Source organism: Motacilla alba, chromosome 23, assembly GCF_015832195.1.
Source record: "Motacilla alba alba isolate MOTALB_02 chromosome 23, Motacilla_alba_V1.0_pri, whole genome shotgun sequence".
Lineage (NCBI taxonomy): Eukaryota > Metazoa > Chordata > Aves > Passeriformes > Motacillidae > Motacilla > Motacilla alba.
In genome coordinates, this window is record NC_052038.1 from 6,756,294 (window position 1) to 6,775,947 (window position 19,654).

The 19,654-nt window shown below is 57.9% G+C and overlaps 1 protein-coding gene across 1 annotated transcript; it reads right to left on the reverse strand.

Moving 5' to 3' along the window:
- Positions 1–816: 816 nt before the first annotated feature.
- Positions 817–18,456, reverse strand: ASAP3 (ArfGAP with SH3 domain, ankyrin repeat and PH domain 3). Its single transcript, XM_038161017.1, has 26 exons — positions 18,207–18,456; positions 14,281–14,353; positions 13,576–13,721; positions 12,031–12,105; positions 11,709–11,758; positions 11,358–11,484; positions 9,214–9,299; positions 8,368–8,443; positions 8,164–8,250; positions 7,808–7,917; positions 7,506–7,575; positions 6,739–6,826; positions 6,163–6,211; positions 5,887–6,074; positions 5,640–5,773; positions 5,193–5,287; positions 4,754–4,934; positions 4,332–4,417; positions 4,109–4,224; positions 3,952–4,019; positions 3,672–3,779; positions 3,294–3,537; positions 2,935–3,208; positions 2,322–2,466; positions 2,051–2,173; positions 817–1,774 (listed from the first exon to the last, which is right to left on the reverse strand). The coding sequence occupies exons 1-26, from the start codon at positions 18,327–18,329 to the stop codon at positions 1,700–1,702; spliced, it is 2,997 nt and encodes a 998-aa protein (XP_038016945.1). The 5' UTR covers positions 18,330–18,456; the 3' UTR covers positions 817–1,699.
- Positions 18,457–19,654: the final 1,198 nt, after the last annotated feature.

Consider the following 19,654-nt stretch of genomic DNA (forward strand, 5'->3'; position numbering starts at 1 on the left):
TCGGGGCGCTCCGGGACGCGGCTTGCGGCCGTGGGGAGCCCGGGGTGCCGAAGCACAGGGCCCGGGATGGGGCTTTGCCATCGGCACGGCTGAGCTAGGGAATCCTCAGGGGCACGGGTACAGTCTGCCGCAAGCCCTGTTTTTCTCAAAGTTGATCCAGCAGCAAGATCCCTGGGGGAATAATCTTTGTACTCCACGCATTGGAATGTTCTGATACACGTGGAATTCCAGTATACAGGAATAGTTCTTATACTGGAGTACTCCACATATTGGAGTATTTTGGTACTGAGAACATCCCATCTCTGGAAATGTCCAAGGTCAGCATGGACAGGCTTGGATCAACCTGGGCTAGTGGAAGGTGTCCCCCCTACCTCAGGGGATGGAGGGAACGATCTTTAAGGCCCCTTCCAACATTCTGTGATTGTGCGATGACAAATGACACGCTGAAGTCTTTGAAGCACAGCAGAGAGAGTGCGCCAGGAGAGCCAGCAGAGCCAGCTGATGGTGTGCCAGCCTGGGGCAGGAGCAGGAGCCCCTCAGGCCTGGCTGGACAGGCAGAAATATGGGGCACAGGCCACTGGGATATGTAGGTGACAACAACCTTGCCCTCCTTGCTTGTCCCTGCTCCAGCACTCACATGGGGTGGCTGTAGGATGAGCATCCTGCTCTGGATCCATGTCCCAGCCCAGCCCTACATGGCTGCCCCCAAGGGCGACCAGAGATGCCAGTGACTGGGAGCCTTGGGGACACATCAGCAGCATCACCATGCTGGGGATGGCCAGGGCAGGGGTTGTACCCCCCAACACACTCCCAACGTGCTTAAAAAATGATGGTTTATTAGAAATCAGACAGAAAACATTTTAAAAAAGACATTTTTGAGATGAAGCATTTGACACAGAAATGAGAAGGGTAAAGTGAGGGGGAATGGAGGCAGGTGGCTCCCAAGGGACACTGCTACAGGGGTATGCTGGTCCTAGAAAAAGTTGCAAAACCCCCTCTGAGTCCTGCCCCCCCCCCCCCCCCAGAGAAGGGGCAGTGATCCAGCACCCACCCCACATGAGGGACATGGGGCAGGGGCTCTGTGGCACCACCTGAAACATCCCCCACCCTCCAAATCAAGGAATGGCATTTCACTACCAGTTTTGGAGAAGCTTTGGAGCATCCCTGAACTCCACCAGTCCAGGCAGCTCCCAGAACCTGGGGTGGTGGATGGACACAAAAAAAAACCCTCTCCTATTTCTTTCCCATCCCAAAGGCTTCACAGTTGGGGTACAGAAGGAGGCTGGCGGCCCATGGCTGCCCCCAGGATGAGGAGGAGGCTTCATGGCTATCTGGCAGAGGGTGGGGGATACCAAATACAGCTTCCCCCTCCCAAATTCCTTGCAGAGAAGGAAGAAAACCCAAGGGATGGGCAGAGACCATGGGAAGGACAGAAGAGCAGCGGGAGCAGGGGCAGGCACAGAACCTCAGCCCACCAGTGCAGCGAGCATGTCTATTCTCTGCTCCTCAGCTCCCCACTGCTGCCATCCACGGACGGTGCTCCCAATGCAGGGGATCTCTGGGCCCCCTTGGAGGGCAGTGGTCTCATGCCAGGATCCTGGGCACATGTCCCTTGTGGCCTGGCTCTACCAAGCCCCCAGCAGGGAGCTGGCTCTATTCGCAGTCAATGGGACAGGGGCACATGGGCCATCCCACACGGTCAGTCTTGCAAGAGGTGGACGAAGCTGGCAGGGAAGACTCCGGTGCGGGAGCCATCGCCCTCGATGAAGCCAACCTGGGGGTGCAGAAAGAGGGTTCAGGGGAGTGTAAGTCTTATCTCGAGACATCAGCCCCAGAACTTCTTCCCTGCTCAATTCCAAGAGGGATTTAGAGAGACAAAGCTGTGGTGACACATTAGTGGAGCCCTCCTAGCCCTCCTCCATGCAGACATGGGGCAGAAGTCCCCCATCTGTGCCCTCCCAGAAAAACCCAGCCTCCTTCAGAAGAGAACTGGAGGGGGAAAAGGACCAGGATTTGGATCCCAGCACCCGTCTGTGCCATGGTGACTCACCCAGATCTGCTCGTCCTCCTCCCGTGTCACCACGATGACCTCCCCCTTGGAGAAGGTCAGCTCTCGCGCCTTGTCTCCCTTGCAGTCAGCCACTGCCTTTACCCGCTTCTGCCTCCCCTTGGCCTGAAATGGGATGAAAAGGGGGTGACAGACCCCCCCAAGGCCATCTAAAAGGTGGCAGCAGGGATACAAAGCCCTGATCACTCCATCTGCCACTCCAGGATCTGAGGAGCTGGGATGCTTGGGGATGCAGAGGAGGATTTGCACCTACCGGAGCAAATCTTCTGGGCATGGGCACAGGGGGCACCTTGCTGAGACCAGGGTCCTCGGGGCCACCAGGGCTCTGGGGAGACCCAGCCAGCCCCATTTTGCCCACGGTGCCACCAGTGCGCCGGTAGGAGCGGGTGCTCTCTGAGCTGTGGGTGACAGTGGGAACAGCGTCACCCTCCTCTGCTGTTGCCTTCCCCCACCCTGTTCTCAGTCCTGTGAGGTCTCAGGGAGGTCAGTGCTTCCCCCATGGGACCTGGATCTCACCCACAGGCCCCTGAATGCTGATGAAAAGGGTCCCCAGCACCCAAACTCCCTCAAATGAGCCCATCCAACCACATTTTGCCAAAGGAGAGAAAAAATACATATGGTAACTGGCAGAATAATCTGCATCATTGTCTCCAAGAACAGCCCAGCATCCCCACAGCTGCCCTTGACTCCTCCTGCATCCCAGGGTCACCATCAGTTTCTTTGGAGATCCCAGAGGGTGGGGACCCCTTTGCTTCATAGCAATTCTCCATGCCCGTGGGGGTGGCAGAGGTTGAAGCTCACCCACCAGCGCTGTGCAACGATCCCCCAACACCAAGCGCAACCCCAGTCTGGAGCGGGGTACCTACCCAAACTTGACAGGGGGGATGTCAGGAACTGTGCTGCCTGGCAGGGGCTGTGTGGGTGGGGGACTCAGCTCTGGCCCTCGCCGGCTGCTGCTGGTGTCCGTCTCGGAGCGGGTTTCCCAGTACGCTGCGCGCTGGCTCTCGCTGGGGCTGCGGGTGCCGGTGGTGCCATCCAGGGCACCCGTGCTGCTGGCGCAGGGCAGGCTGCGTGGTGCCACTGCCTCTGCCGGCCCAGAGAAGTGGGGCTCCGATGCCTGCCGGGGCAGTTCAGGGCGCTCTGGGGGAACACACGCAATGGGGACAATAAACTTGTCTCCGAGGGAAGGCACAGACCCACCATGGTGACCTCTGCTCGGACTCACCGGTGGGGCTGTGGCTGGGTTTGGGGCGAGAGCTGCCCCGTGTTGGGTTTTTGAGGGGCAGCGGCGGGGGGATCTCCTCGCTGTGAGCCCGGCGGGGTGCAGCACGCGAGGGCACCAGGATGCTCTCGTAGGTCTTGTTGGTGATGTCCATCCCCATGCAGCTCCAGCGGGTCTGGGGGCAGGCAGGCAGCGGGCTGGCGGCCAGGGGTGATGTGCTCTTGAAGGAGCGCTGGAGGGGGCTCACCTGGGGGTACATACACAGCTCCAGGGATGTCCCACTGCCACCAGCCCCCCAAAAGGGTCTCCACTCCCCCAGCTCCCTTACTGGGGATGTGGAGGCCCCACCATCCCACAGTACCCACCACCATCCCACAGTACCTTCTCCTCCAGCTCATCCTCACTGTCATAGGGGAACTCTGATGGGGGCTCCCAGTCGTAGTCCACGTGGATTTGCAGGGATAGCTTCCCTGCCTGTGCCTGCTCCAGCTGCCAGAGGGATGGGGCAGGTCAGGGGGATCTCAGGATGGGGCAGCCCACAGGGCTCTCGGCACTGGAGGGACACGTTCCAGAAGGCCCCCACCTTCATGCCAGCCCTCCTCAGGCACTTGGTCCCCTCTCCCCATTCTGAGCTTCTCCCCCATTCCTCCATCCCACCTACCAGCTCCTCACACTCGCTGTACTTCAGCCTCCTCGCCACATCCAGAGCTGTCTCGCCTGCTGCGTTCACTGCCCGAGGGACAAAAGGGGAACAAATCCAAGTTGCAGCCTTACCACTCCCACCAAAGAACCCCAAAACCCCCATCCCAAACTCATACCCGTGGTGAAGGTGGCTTTCCCTTTCAGGAGCAGCTTGAGGCAGTTGGGCTGGTTATAGAGCACACCATAGTGCAAGGCTGTGTTCCCATTCTGCGTCACCCGGTCCAGTGTTCCCCTGTGCAGGGCCAACAGCAGGAAAGTCAAGGCATTGACACAAGCATCCTGTACGTTCCTGCCATGAGGGAGAGGGGCAGGGAACACTGGGAGTCCTTGGGGACGCACCCATTCTGGATGATGAAGTCCACCAAGGGAAGGGAGGATCTGTCGGCGTGGCGCACGGCCACGTGCAGCGGCAGTTCACCTGCATCCTGCCAAGAGATGGGAGGGAGAGGTGACCCTGAGAGTGCTCATCTTTCCTCAGGATAAAGGGAAAATAAGTACTGGATGCAAGAATGCTCATCTTCCCCCCTGAATGAATGAAGGGAAAAGGAGTGCTGGACACATGTATGCTCATCTCCCAAGACATGGAAGGGAGAGGAGAGCTGGCCTCATCAATGCTTCATCTCCTATGTGTAGGAGAGAAGAAAGCTGGACCTAAGGATGCTCATCTTCCAATCAGCATATCCCTTCCCAAAACCCAAGATAACCCAGAGCACAGCCACTCAGAGAGGGAAATTCCATTCCCTGTCAGGTGCAGGCCTCACCTGACCCTCAGGGCTGGCCAGGGGCTTGGTCAGGTCATGCCCCTCGGCAAAGGCCTTGAGCAGGGCCAGGAGGTCACGGGCTTGAATGGCTTCCCAGAGGCCGTGGGGGTTGTCCTGGCTGCTCTTCTGCACGTAGCGTCGCTCCATGTACTTGGCCATGATGTATTCCTTGCGTGCAGCCCTGCCGGGAGGGGGCTTGGATGGGCATGGACACGGGCTGCGGAGCCCTGTGCTCCTGCCTCCTCCTGAAGCCTCAGGATCAGGGGTAAGCCTCCGAAGAGGTGCAGATCCCCACCACAATCCAGCAATGACACCAGGACGCCTCATCCCAGGGCTGTCTTAGATGGGCAGTGGCAGCATGGGGACAAGAACAGGGCACACACCGTGCACTCCTTCTCCTTCTCCTCTTCCTCCCAGCACACCCAAGTCCCTGACTCACATATCACTGCTGGCTGAAGGCTTGGGACAGTCCTGCGTGGGTAGCGCGGCCTCCATGATCTCATTGAAACGAGTGTTCCCAATGCTAACAGCCAGCTAGGGAGAGAGGAGAACACAGGGACGTGAGCCCTCCCGGCCACACTCAGCCTGTTCCAGCCAGACCCCATCCCAGAAGGAAGGAGTCCACTGGATCCACCCAGGGCTTTCCCAGAGCAGCATCTTTGCCAGGCAGTGAAAATCTGTTTTAGGAGGGAGAAAATCCTGGGGAGCTGCCATCAGCCCCCTGCTTAGCAAACGGCTTTGCAGAGCCCCCCTTTGCACTGGGGAAACTGAGGCAAGTTTGCAAGCCCTGGAGCAAACTGGGGACAGAAGGAATGAACCCTGTGCCACAGGAGGTTTGGGAGACACAGAGGGGCCAGGAGATCTCTGGGCTCAGAGGGCAGCTTACCAGCAGCTCGGAGGTGCTGAGAACATCCAGAGTGAGGGACTGGATGCGGGAATAATGCACACCCAGCTCCCGATGGATACCAGAGCACTCGATGCACGTCAGGATGCCAAGGTTGGTAGAGAGCCACGTGGGATCTGCAGTGGAGCAGCGCGGGGCTCAGCACCACGCCCAGCCCCAAAGATGCTGTGACCCCCATGACTGCTGACTCCCACCCAGGGCGGGGGGGACACCCCAGGCCCTGACGTACCTGGGGCACTGCAGTCACAACACTGCTTGTTTCCTGGCATGTTCTTCACCTCGCTGATAACCAGCCTGGTGAGCTCCTGCATGCCGCCGTCCACGCCGGTGCCCGCCGTCACCCCGCCGCTGCCCCCGTCCCCCTTGAAGGCGTTGCTCAGGGCTTCATCCTTGCTGTTCTGCAGCACTGAGACCCACCTGGGCAGGAGGGAGGAGGAAGAGGAGGATGAGGAAGGCAGAGCAGGATCTGGCACGTCAAGGAGAAGGGATGGGCTGTGGCACTTACACAACAGACTCTTGCTCATCCTCCGCTTGGAAGTGATATGTCCTGTTGTCTGCAGGGATGGGGAGAGAGGAGAGAAGGTGAAAGGAGAGAAGCTGTGTCTGCCACATCCCTTGAATTGTTTAAGCTTGGACAGGGTTTGGAGCAATCTGGTCTAGTGGAAGATATCCCTGCCCATGGTGCAGGGGTGGAACAAAACAGTCTTTAAGGTTGCTTCCAACCTAAACCATTCTAGGATTTTATGGTCCAGGGATGCCGAGGACAGCAGGAATCAGCTGAAATCTCTTCAAAGGAGCTGCTTAATTACAAATTAAATCACTTCACATCATTCTCCCATCACCTGAGCCCTGTCACAACCTCTTTTTGTCTAAGCTTTTTAGCACTCATTGAAGAGATTGGTCCTTCATCTGTAAAGACAGCCAAGAAGACACCCAGAGCCAGATTAAAAGCATTTAAATGGGGTGCCACTGTGTTTCAGAGGGAAAACTCACTCCAAAAAGGGAGAGGTCCCACCACAGCCTCCGCCTCCAGATCAAACACCTCACACCCCAGCCACCGCACCTCATCCCAGGTACTCACGTGTCACCAGGTCAAAGCATTTTTTCTCCTCGGCATGGGGCCGCACCTGGCAGGTGAGGAGGTTCAGCTTCACTGGGGGACGGTTTATCTGCAGGGTGAGAGGACCGAGGTGGGTTAAAGGACCAGGAACAAATGGGATGGGCATCACCATCTCCAGTGGCAACTGTGGTGGTACAACCACCACCACAGACGGTTTCTCTCGGGATAACCACGCAAATCAGACCATGTCTGACTCATTTCGGAAGAGCAGGAACCCCTCGCAGCGGAGCACGGCGCCGAGATGTCCCTGTGTCCCTCGTGCAGCTCCAGCCTGCACCGCCAGGTGGCAGCGCCTCCCTCCCCACCAGCCCCAAAGCCGGGGCCCGCCCGGGGCACCACCTACGGACCCCGGCAGGAGCAGCCCCCTCCCATGGGCCCCGCCAGACTCACTCGGGGCACCACCTACGGACCCCGGCAGGAGCAGCCCCCTCCCATGGGCCCCGCCAGACTCACTCGGGGCACCACCTACGGACCCCGGCAGGAGCAGCCCCCTCCCATGGGCCCCGCCAGACTCACTCGGGGCACCACCTACGGACCACTACCAGACCCGGGGCACCACCTTGGGACCCCTGCCACATCTTTAAACTGTCCAGTCTCATCCTGCATTGATTTTTAAGCCAGGCAGATTTGTGATCAGTTTTGGCAAAACTGAACCTGCAATCCAATGGACACCAAGCCCCAAAGGGTGCACAGAAAAGGGTCAGGGCTGCAGCCCTCACGCTCCCCACCGTGCTGTGGGAGATGGTCAGGCAGCCGTACTTCACACCACACTTCCTCTTCTGCCACACTTTGCGGATCCTGAGAAGGAGGAAGAGAAGGAGTGAGCATTGCACAGTGCAATCACCCACATCCACATCCCAAACCAGCCATGGCAGAGGCCTGACAGGAGTTCTGGACATGGGGTTATGCTTGCTCTAAACCACAGAGCACTAAATGTCCTGTGAGCTGCATTTCAGCTCTGGGGCCTCCCATGAACACTGACAATATCAGGATGAAGCCAAGAGCTCTCTGGGGTAACACTCATCCTCACCCATCACTCTTCTTGTATAGGAATCCTGACTTCTCTGTCCCATACTGCTTGTTGCCTTGGTGCTGGTGGATACTGTAGCCACTGCCAGAGTTCTTCCTGTTCAAGTTTTCCTGAAAAAAAGACAATAAAAAAGCAAAGTGAGAGGCACAGAGGCAGCTGCTGCCCCAGCTGACCTTGTCCTTACGGGGGTGCAGCGTGTTCAGAAGATGCCAGGCAGCCCCGTGCCCCCTCAGCATCCAAATGTGTCCAGGTCCCTGGAGAGGTTAACCCAGCTCCCCTCTCCCAAACTAACCCCAGGGTACCCAGCAGCCTCCCGAGCTCCTTCTCAGCCCTTGCTGCCATGCTGGGGCTCTCACCTCCTTGCTCTCCAGCTGCAGGATGCTGCGGAGGGAGTCACGGGTCTGCGTGAGCTGCTTCACCTCCTCCTCCTGTGCTTGGCGCAGCTGCAAGGGGAGCAGCGCCCTCAGGGCTGCCCTGAGCACAGGTGCTCCCAGGGGCTGCCACGGGGACGGGGCATCCAAGGGGAGACACGGCTGAGGGGCACAGCGTGAGGGCCTTACCGCGTGCAGGGACGCCGCGAGCTTCTCAATGAAGGGGTAGAGATTCTGGGCAGCCTTCCAGCCGTCTTGGAAGAAACTGGGCGTTTGTTGAGGGTGATTAACATGCAGATGAGGAAGATGGAGGAAAAAAGAGGGTTTTTAGAGAAAATGTGGCAGGAGATCATGGCGACCCCCTCCCTGAAAAACTGTACTTGCTTTGTGGCTCCCTGGCTACGGGGATCCGGAGAGAGCCCAGCAAAGGCCAAGCCTAGCCCATGGGGTTTGGATACCCCAAATATTTGGGGTGTTTGGCGTGCAGGATTGGTCTCTTGTTTAATCCCAGCTCAACTCATGGGGGAGCAGTGCTGCCAAAAGCCACATTCTGGGGGTCCCTGGGTCACAGTCCCAGTCAAAGACATGCTTTTAACCACAGTGTCTCAACCTGCCTCAGTTTCCCCACTTGAGAGCTGGAGGAGATGATGACTCCCACACACTGCTATTCCAGCCTCACAGAGCAACGGCAAAGGCAAGAGGATGTTGATCCTCACTCCAGACACCCTCGTTACAAGCCCCATGGCTAATGCCAGAGCTGCTCAGCTGAGCTCATCCCTGGAAATCTATCCAGAAAGCAAATAATCAGATATATCTCAAGCCAATGCCCCTCCCACTGCCCCATGGACATGTTTACAGCTCCTCAAGACAACAAAACACATTTCAGCTCCCCAGAGAAAACTGAAAAGCGATGGGCTCTGCCCAGTATCTCCACCAACAGCTTTATGGCTCTGGGATGAGAGCAGAAGACCCCAGACCCGCGTGGGACCACCCGAGGGTGACAACCAGCCCCATCTTGACCCAGGTGGCACCTACTTGTGCTGAGCATGGAAAAACTTGATGAGGCTCTGCAAGAAATCTGGTCCCTGCTTCATCTGAGACTCTCTGGCTTTTAGCAGGTACTGCAGGGGGAGAAGACACCTGGTTAGGTGACAGAGACAAGGACCAGCTGAAAATATCCCAGAGGAAAGAGCAAGAGCCTGCCTAGCCCTTGATTCTCTTCCCAGCACAGGGAGGAAGGTTAAAACACTGGCTGGGTTTCAAGAAGTCAAGTAATGATGTTGGATTTGAAGGCAGCTCGCTGGGGACCACCCTCAAAAAACCTGGCTCTGGAAGTCCTCCAAGACATGGAAAGTTCAAGGTCTGAGGCAGGCCTCCAGGCTTTCCAGCCAAGCATGCTTCTCCCACTGCTCATTACTTCTGGAGTTAATAAATAACCAAAACTCAAGGCAGCTTGCGAAGGAAAGAAAAAACACAACAAAAAAGGCCAAATGTTTTTTAAGATATGGCCCTTTTATTCCCCAAAAATCAGATGCCAAGAAGCGAGCACCTGCAGCACACCAGCACTGGAGGTCTGCTGAGGTGCCCTGTGGGATGGGGAATTTCAGCTTTATGCATCAAACCCATCCATCAGCTGCAGGCAGTGAAGGAAACACACAGAGTGTGTGCTCACCCTAAGTAAAATAAGGAGGGGAAGGGATTTTTCCCCTGCAAGCTCCTCTCCAGCTGCTGGAATGGTTTTGAGTGCGGAGCGAGGGGAGGGGGAGGCAGCCCGGAGCTCTGGGGGCTCTTCAGGGTGAGACAGAGCTCTGGAATGGAGCCTCACTGTGTCCCAGGCACTGCAGCCACCCTGAGGGGTCACCGGGCTGGGGACGGCTGGTAAAGCGCTCCATGACAGCTGGAGAAGCCGAGCCAATGTCAGGGAGCACGTCCCACCTAGAAAAGGCCACATGTGCCCAGCTCCTGGGGTGTCCCTGCCCTGCCACCCACATCCCACAGTGACAGCGGCAGCGCTGGCTGGGACCCATGAACAAAGGGATGCTCCCAGCAGCCCTGGGCCCAGCTGGGCTCCCACAGCCCTGAGGGTGTGAGATGGCCCATGATGGGGAGACAGCACCACCCCAGGGGGTGAAACAGGACCCCGGAAGTAGCAAAACCCACTTTCCAATAAGCCCATGTGCATCATATGGCCCCCAGCCCCCCAGAAGAACTGCTCTCCCATTTCCAGGGCCAGCAGCAGCTCTCATGCATGCAGAAACACGGGTGCACATGCCCTGCTCCAGCTCCCACCTCTCCATGTGCTGTTATTTATCCCACAGTTGAGCTATTCAAGGGAATGACTCATCTGGCTGGGTCCCAGCTCCGAGGCCGGCACAGCCTCCTGCCCACAGCCCCTGTTCTTTGCTGGGCAGGCATGGGGCAGCACCAGGACCTGGCTCTCAGGAACATGGGAGACCTCTGGGACAACCCATGGCAGACTTGTTTCCTGCTCTGCCACCCTCCAAGTTTATGGGGCTGCTGAGTGTCTGGAGCCAAGACACTTGGCTTCCTCCTTGCCGCAGGGCTTTGAAATTGAGGCTCCTTCACTTATTCCCATCTGACCTCTTGAGCATGGACTGCAAGGACCCAGAATTGACAAGGATCTGGGGTGACTTGTGACCCCCTTCATCAAAGCCAGGAGCAGTTTTGAGGATAGGCAAAAACCACAAAGCCAACCTCACGGATGTTAGCCAAAAAGCTCACTTTTTACCCAAATGCCACCCAAGGAAGGGTAGGAGTGAGGCTGGGGGGACATGGAAGGAACCCCCAGCCCACCCTTGTGGGGCACCATGGGTGCCATTTGGAGCTGCATCCCACAGGGACCTCAACAGGGGGATGGGATGGGATGGGATGGGATGGGATGGGATGGGATGGGATGGGATGGGATGGGATGGGATGGGATGGGATGGGATGGGATGGGATGGGATGGGATGGGGATTCCTGAGCTGGGACCACACAGGGGCACAGGGGGATGGGGACGGACAAGGGTCCCCCACAGCACACAGGTGGGGCTGCTTTGGTGTCGGATACCGGGACAGACTCTGATGTCCCTGCAAAGCTTCTAGCAGAGCGGTCCCCCATGCCCCCCGGGACTCTGTTCCTGGGGGGAAAGTCCCCAGTTCCCTTGCCACAGCCCCCACCTCACACATGTGGAGCTGCAAGAGCCGCCGCTCCTTCTGCATGTCCTCGGCCACCTCCGCTGCTGCTGGCTCGGCCTGGATGACCCCAGCCAAGCGGGCTCGTTCCTTCTCCTTCTCCATCTTTCCCCTGTGGAATGGGATGGAGGTGGGCTGGGGACATCCCTGCTCTGAGGGGTGTCCCATGCAGGAGGCTACAGTGGGGTGGGACCAGGAGAAACATCTCCAGCCCCTCTCCAGCCCCTCTCCCCTTCCCCTTTGGGAAAAGCTGGACCAGAACCCTCCCCATGACAAACAACACCTTTGTGCAGAGTGGGATTAAGTAGATTTTGCCAGAGGCAGCATGTTACTTACACTTTGGTCTCATAATCCTTCCAGGCCTTTTCAATCTGCTTCTTGGAATCCTGTGGCAAAGGAAAAAGGGGGTGGCAGCCGTCAGGGAAAGAAAAAGAGCCGGTGGCACTAAAGGGGCTCTGCATTGCTGCACCCCTTGAGGGTGATGGGTGTCTCTACCAGGTCTTCACCCCTCATTTCTGCCACTCCCAACCCTCACTGCTTCCTTCCAAGCCCTGGTGCTAGCTCCTTCCTTCTCCTGGCCACAGGCATGAGCTGAATCCATAGCAGAGGTCTCACTGCAGAATGTCACCAAGTGAGTGACCCTGGGGACAGGACTTACCAGGCGGCCATCCTTCAGCTGCCCCTTCAACAGGCTGTCCAGGGGGAAGGACACGATGTTATTCAGGTTCTGCACCTGCAGAAGGTAGAGATAGGGTCACCCCACGGTGAGGAAAGTCAGGGAGCTGGAGCCCCAGGTCCTCCTCGGTGCCAGGGACCTCCCCCAACTCCGTCACTGCCCCAAGAAGGGTTAAAGAGGCTGGAAGCGTGGCTGAATCCAGGATCCTGGCAGAGGGCACGCTGGGACTTGTTGGAACTGGCTGCAAGATGTCTGACGAATGTGGCCCTTCCCACAAACCACACCAGCGCCACAGCTCCCAAAAACAAAGCTGTTCCCCCACTGACACCTCATCCCTGTCCCCATTCCTGTCCCCAGCATCCAGCAACATGACCAGCCCCTCCTGTGATACAAAGAGCTTACCCAAGTCCAAGGGGCTTCCCAAAACGTCTCCCTTTGCTGGGATCTGGGGATAGCAGTGCACTCTCCCCACCAGTGCTGGGCAGGGGTCAGTGGTGGGCACATGGGAGCCCACTGCTGTCCTGGCATCCCTCCATGCAGCCCACAGAGCACCACCCCATTTCAGAGCTGCGAGAGCAGCTCCAGCACCCACATGGGACTTCCCCAGTGCACCCAGATTTCTTTAAAGGCTTTTCGTCCTCTGCAGCACCTGAGGAGAAAGCCAGCCCCAGGGCACAGGACCACCCCCAAAACAGGGGTAATGGGGGAGCTCCAGGGAGACTCTAGAAGGGGAAACAGCTTTTTGGATCTGGTTTTGGCACAGAACTCACTCAGCAGCATGTGGGGCAGGAGGTGCGGACCCTCAGAACTGGTCCAACTCCTCCATCAGGACAGTTCTGCAGAGCTCTACTGGAGCACGGCAGTCCAGCAGGCTATGACAGCCAGGATGGGGAAGGGGAGGAGCAGGGAGGCCCAGATTGGGGTAACTGGGAGAGGAACACATCAAAAATCCAAAATTCTTGCTGGGGGAAGGGCAGCAGAAATCAATTTCCTCCTTAAGCAGAGCCAGGGGCCAGAAACACCCTTTGGAGAGGAGGATTTGAAAGTGAACAGAGGGGGCCACATGGGACCCCCCAGGGATTTGCTGCTGGGCATGCATGAACCCAGCTCCATTTAGGACCTGAGTTTTCCATCGGAGCCATTCCTGGCTCGGCTCACAGCCGCCTCTGCCTGCTCCCCATGGCCCTACTGTGCAGCCCAGCGTGGCTTTGATTTACTCTTGGCAAGCGAGATCAGAGATGCAATTGATGTGAGAAAAAAAACAGAAAGCAAGAAAAAAGGGAAAAATGAAAATAGCAGCCCCAGCTTCCCATCAGATCCCAGTGTCAATGGCCCCAGGGAGCGGGGAGTGAGCTATAAATCCAATGACGGGGGTATCAGATGGTCTGAGAGCACTGGGAATGTGTCCCTGAGCCCCGGGTAGGAGGTAGGGATTGCTGCATGTGGTGGAGGACAACTGAACTGGAAGGAGGGCAGCTGCATTGGTTGGTGGGGGATTCCACATCAAGCAGGTTTGGGACAGCTTACCAGGTTCTTGAAGAGTGCAGTGACCTCGCGGGTGAAGACAGCCAGGTTTAGGAAGCCGGTAGAGAGCTCATGGTTGTTCTGGGAGAGATGGTTGTTGCCAAAGTTCTCCAGGGCCTCGCTGTACTGTTCTTCATTCTCCACATGGGCTGTATGGAGAGACACCAAGGAGGGACATGGGGTGACTCTGCAGCACCGGACACATCAAGGTCACAGCATCTCTCCATCCCTTTCTAACTGAGCTGGCCTGATCCTAATGCAGGACAGCAGCAGTGCCCCAAAACAACCTCCCTAAGGTTCTCAATTTTCCTTTTCATATATATTTCAGACAGTTTTTGGCATCTAAGCACATTATCAGGTCACATCATGAGGTTCCACCAGCAGCTAGCATCCCTAGGTACTTTTTTTGGGTTTGGTATCCACCTCTGTAGCAAAGCTGAACTGATCCTGCTGCACAACAGCACTGGAATATCCAAAACAAGCTTCCTAAGGCTCTCCATTTCCTTCTTTATATAATTTTAAGACAATTTTTGGCACCTTAGCATGCTTCCAGACTGGCGGGCTGGTAGCAGCCAAGCAGCAAATACCCCCAGGCAGACCAGCAGCCACGGCTGCCCGGAGTGACCATCGCTGGAGGAGGATGGGACTATCACACACCCCCAGCCCCACGCTCTGGGAGTGCCCATCACCTCCTGAAGCCCAACTCACTGAGCCCGGAGATGTGAATGGCTTTCACATATTTCCTGATCCTCTGGAGCACAGCTTGGTCCCCATCCAGGCTCTGCAATAGCAAAGAGAGAAAACAAATGGAGCTCATTAGCCAAGCATGGCTGCCACTCCCCCAGCCCAGCTGGCCCTTGGAAAGGCTGCAACTCTACTGTGCAGATGTGTGGGGCGGGATCCAAGCTCCCAGGGCTGGGAAAGGAGCTGGAGGCATCCTGGGGATGCTGGAACCACAGTGTCCAGCCGGTCTCCTGCCAGGGCTGTGGTCCCAATGGCTTTGCTGCCAGGCAGGGCTTTGGCTGGCCCCAGAGAGGAGTGTTTGAGCAAGAGAGTAGGAGGAGGTAAGAGGCTCTTTGGATTCCAGCAGCTTCTATTAAGCATGGAAAATGCCTCTCTGGCTCTTGCAGGGACTGTTTCAACCAAGGAGGAGTTGAAGCATCATGTAGCACATAAGCCCATCCCCATGGCTCAGAACCAGGCGAGATGTGTGAGGGTGCTCAGCTCCCCACAGAGCCAAAGACAGGACCCACGTCCCGCTGATGGGGACCTAAATCCCATAAACCCTTGTGCTGGTTGTGTGCTAAACCACAACAATCCCACAATGCACAATGGCTTTCCAAACACCCCCTGGCTCATGCATGATCTCGCCCCATGGTCCCCAGCACCACGAGTCTCCCTGCAGCCCCATCACCCAGATCCTGCTCTGGTTTGGAGCTCTCCCCATCCCCCCAGCTCTTCCTACCTGTATAGCCCTGATTTGCCCCCTGAGCAGCACAACACATTCAACCCCACCAAGCACTATGACAAACTCACCCCACTCAACCCAAGGGCAAGGGGCTGTGGTGCTGCCAGCACGAGCATCCGAGCACACGCTGGCCCCAGCATCAGGAAAGGGTTAAGGGCGGCTTGGCTGCAGGTACCAGAGCCATGATAACAGGCTGGAAATATTTAGAGGGCGTGAACAGCAGAAAGGGCAGGGATGAAACCTCGGAGGAATTACAATAAAGAGGCTCTCTCTGCTTGAGCTCTCTTGAAGGTTTTCGTGCTGATGTCAAGGCTGATTTCCTGACAGCAGGGTCAGCCTAGCTTCAGCACTGTTCTCTTCGTCAGATGGGATGCTGCCAGGATGAACTGGCTCGGAGCAGACTGGGCTGAGGTGGGAGCCAAACCCTGGCTCAGGGGAGTCTTGCAATGCATCTACAGTGGGGAGAATGTTGGGGTGTACCAAAGCCCCTCATGACTCTTCTCTGTGTCACATCCAGGTGCACCAAACTCTGCAGAGCAGAGATATTCATTCCCTGCCTCTGGGGGAGCCCAGGGCTGGATGCCTGGATGCTCCAGGCTTGCAAACCTGGCAGTCTTAGGAAGGGGAAACTGAGGTAGTATGAGATACTTTGGAAGCATCACTGGACAAACGTGGGAAGATGCTCCTTCAAGTGTCCAGGACGGAGCAGCTCATCCTGGTGCCAGCTCACAGCTGCAGGATGCAGAATGCAGGGCTGGCAGAGCAGGGATGATCCAGGGAAGGACACCAGGGCTTTCAGGAAGGGGTCCGTGAATCTACCAGTGGGTACAGGGCAAGCAGAGACAAGTATTTGGTGGTAAACATAGAGGGAATCACTGTACAGTGCTGCTGGCACCTGCGGGCAGCACTGGCATCCCCGATGTACCAGGCTGGCTGCTGGGAACACAGTCCTTGGCTGCTCAGGAGTGGAGGGGCAGAGATGTCTGGAGCCCCCGACTGCACCACCATTCCCCAGGCCCAGCTCAAGGGCTTCTGGTCAGGGGGCAGCTGAGGACATTGGCACAATAGGGACATCAGCAGGAGGAATTCCCCATGGGACAGAGGAAGGGATGAATGCACCCCTGCACCACAGCTAGCTGGGCTCACAGCCTGGGGACCTCAGGCAGGATGCTCAATGGAGGCCTTTCTTCCACCTCCCCTGCTGCTGCAGGCTCGTGCCACCCGGCGAAGGAGCCGCCACGGGTGCCAGAGCCAGGGTGCCAAGCTGTCGGGCCAGGAGCAGTCTGTGGCACTGCCCTGGGGGACAGGGTGAGCTGGGAGCTCATCTGCCAGCAGCCTCTGCCATGTCATCCTACCCTAGCCCAGAGGTCCCCAATCCCCTCTGACGGGCACACAGCACCCAGCACCAACCACCAAAGACTTCAACCTTCCAAGCCCATTCCAGAGACCTCAGGTTCTGTCTCCACAGCAGCCCCAAGGATCCTGAAGTCCCACAAACCCTGGGGAGAGGAGCACCCTCTTTTATCTCAGGAGGTAAACTGAGGCACAAAGTAGCTCCGGACAACATCAGGATGTCTCCTTAGTTTTGAGCAGCAATCTCCAGTCATCTCCCTGCTCACTCTCAAATCAGGTGTGCCCCTGATTTGAGACCTGCTCCTATCTTGGGTGCATGTGGCCATGCTCTGTCCCAGGGTCCTGGTGGGATATAGCATCCCTTCCCACCCAGCAGTCACTGGAGTTTGACCAGCATCCTTTGCTCTCTCCTGCTCACCAAGCCACCAGCCAGTATTTGGGGTGGTGACAGGAAAGATCATGGCTCAGTTTGGTCACAGAGCATCTCTCCCGTCCCCCAGTGATCCCCAAATCCGCCACTGATTATCCCCCTTGCCTCATGCTATCGCCATGTTGAGGCTCCAAAGATAGCGAGGAGCTGGTTTGCTCAGATTTCCTCCTCCCCTCGTGCTGGGACCAGGGGATGCCAAAGGTCCAGCAGCAGTTTGGCCTCCTCCCGTGGGCCTCCAGTGGCAGGAAGGGTTCAGCCCTGCGCCCTCCATGGCACATGCAGCGCAGCAGTCATGATTCCCAGCTATCTCTCATGCTTGCTGGAGCCTTACTAAGCCAATCCCAGAGACCCCCTGTCATTCCCAAGGGACGCATCTCTCTCCATCCCTGCATCCCTTAACCACAGCCTCTCCAAGCAGCCAAACAAAATTCCTGCTGTTCCCTCCTGGCTAGAGCTGCCTCCCCCTTCCCCACTGGGAAGAGGATCCACGACAGTGACCAGCATGTGCTGATGGGGACCAGGATGCTACATGGTGTGCTCCCAGACTGCCAGGCCTGGGACACCCACCCCACTGCCCCCAGGTATCCCAGCAGCCCTGGCACCGGGGGCCCCCCACTCCCTGCCAGCCCTGGCTCTCCTTCAAAGTCATTCCTTAGCTAACAGGAGTTGGCAAAAGCCACAGGACCAGCTGGAAACTGCCTTTATTCCAGGCAGGAGAAGGAGGATGAAGGCACCCCACCACCTCCACCCTTCCCAAAAAGGCTGCCGATGACTTTGGAGGAGGCTGAAAATACTCCCCTGGCTTTGATCAAGGAGGAGACCCCCCAGCAACACCACATCCCATCGGGGCTGGCTCCAGCACAGGAGCTCAATAGTGGATAGAAATGTGGGGCCGATTCTCTGGGGGCACGTCCTGGTGGTGTGCTGGTCCCGATGGGAAAGAAGGATGCCCTGGCCCCGGGGAGGGATGCCTTGATCCCCGAGGGGGGACAGATGGGGATGTCCTGGCCCTAGAAATAAGGAAACAGGCCGCCCTGGCCTCGGGTTGGTGGGGGATATGTCCTGGCCCCCGGGGGAGGCACTTGGAGCTTTAAAGAAGCCTTTGCTCATTTCTACAGGCTTAGCCCCCCATAAAAGTACTCCAGGGCTGCTCGGAAGATACAAACGGCCCCCCATCCGAGGGTCCCCAACCACCCGTTTAGGATGACCAGCGTAGTCCCGGGATGAAAGGGTGGGCCCTAAAAAAAAGAAGCGCGAGGGAGGCGCGAGCATCAGGGGACCAGCACCTATTGGTGCGGAGGTGTTCCCAGGCGGGACGCGGGGAATGTTCCCAGGCGGGATGCGCAGTCTGACCCCCCCGACCACACCCCCGGCCTCGCTCACCTCCTCCAGAGCCCCCACGGCCCCCCGGCACTTCTGCATCTTGGAGGCAAAGGCGGCGGCCGGGGAGCCGAGGTCCTCGCTGGCAACGGCCAAGAAGTCGGCCACGCTAAGCTGCTCGGGCATGGTGCGGGCACCGGGCGGCGGCAGGGGGAGCGGCGGCGGCGGGGAGCGCCTCCCCTGCGGAGCGCCCCGGGGTGCCGGCCCAGCCCGGCTCAGCGCCCCGCACCGGGAGCCCCGCACCGGGAGCCCCGCACCGGGAGCCCCGCGCCGCGCCGGGAGCCGCTCCGAGCCTCCCTCCGCCGCTCCCGCCCTCCGCCGTCACGCCGCGGCCCCGCCCGTGCGCGCGTTAAAGGCGAAGAGCCGCGGTGATCCCCCGGGTCCCATGAGCCCCATTCCGGGACCTAGGGGATGCGGGGTTCCCCTGCGCTGTGGTGGGAGGAAGAGAAAACTCTGCTGGATCCCCCAGCCTTGCCTTGGCACCCGCCTTTCCCAGGCACCCAGCATTTCCCTAACTCCAATACCCACGTTCCCCAGGCACCAGCACCCCCCTAACGCCAATACCCCCCTTTTCCGAGGCATCCAGCAGCCACCTAACCCAAGCACCCATGGACCCCAGCACCCATCTCCGCCCGGAAACCACCTCACCCCCGCACTCCAGTACTCACCTCTCCCCATCTTGGTAGGAGATGGAGACACACACAGTGACAGTTTACGATTATGCCCGGTCTGCTCTGAACATTGGTTTAACTGGAGGTCACCCCCACACTGCCCTTCCTAGGGCCGCGAGGGGACAATCCTTGGACAGGGGATAACTACTGGAGCCTTTGGCTTTTTGTCCCGCTGGAGGCGGCCTGTTTGTTCCCTCTCCCGTCCCCTCATTCGTCCCACCTCTCAACGGAATTTGGTATCCCATTCCTGTTTATTTGCTCTTCACGGAGGATGGGGAAGCCAGGACACTTCAGGAGTAGGCAATTAGGTTGAACAGACACTGAGCAAATCCCACTGCAGGGCTGGGGCTGGTGACAAACTGGAACAGAAAGGGGCAAAAAGCCTCACTGGGGCTGGTTTGCCATGAGAGAGGCCAACACGGGCGCAAGGGGGTTTTGCAGACCCCTCCCCATGCCCCTTGCACGGTGGATCAGACCCTTGACCCTTTTACTGAGCCAGGAGTGGGGCTCAGTAAACTCAGGTCTGTGCCTAACCAGGGCCAGCCCAAGCCCTCCTCTAACAGGCTGTTACTGAGGTGCTGAGAGGGACTGGGGTACAGGAAGAGCCATCACAAGCTTTGGGTGAACAGCTACGCTTGAAAGATTCCACCCACTCCACTTGCACCGGCAAGTAGGCGAGCCCACGTTTGGGGTGTCCTCCTCCGGTTTGGGGGGACCCAACATCTGCCGAGCTCCCAGACATCTCCCTCGGCAGGGCTCTGGCAGACAGAGGGTTAAAAG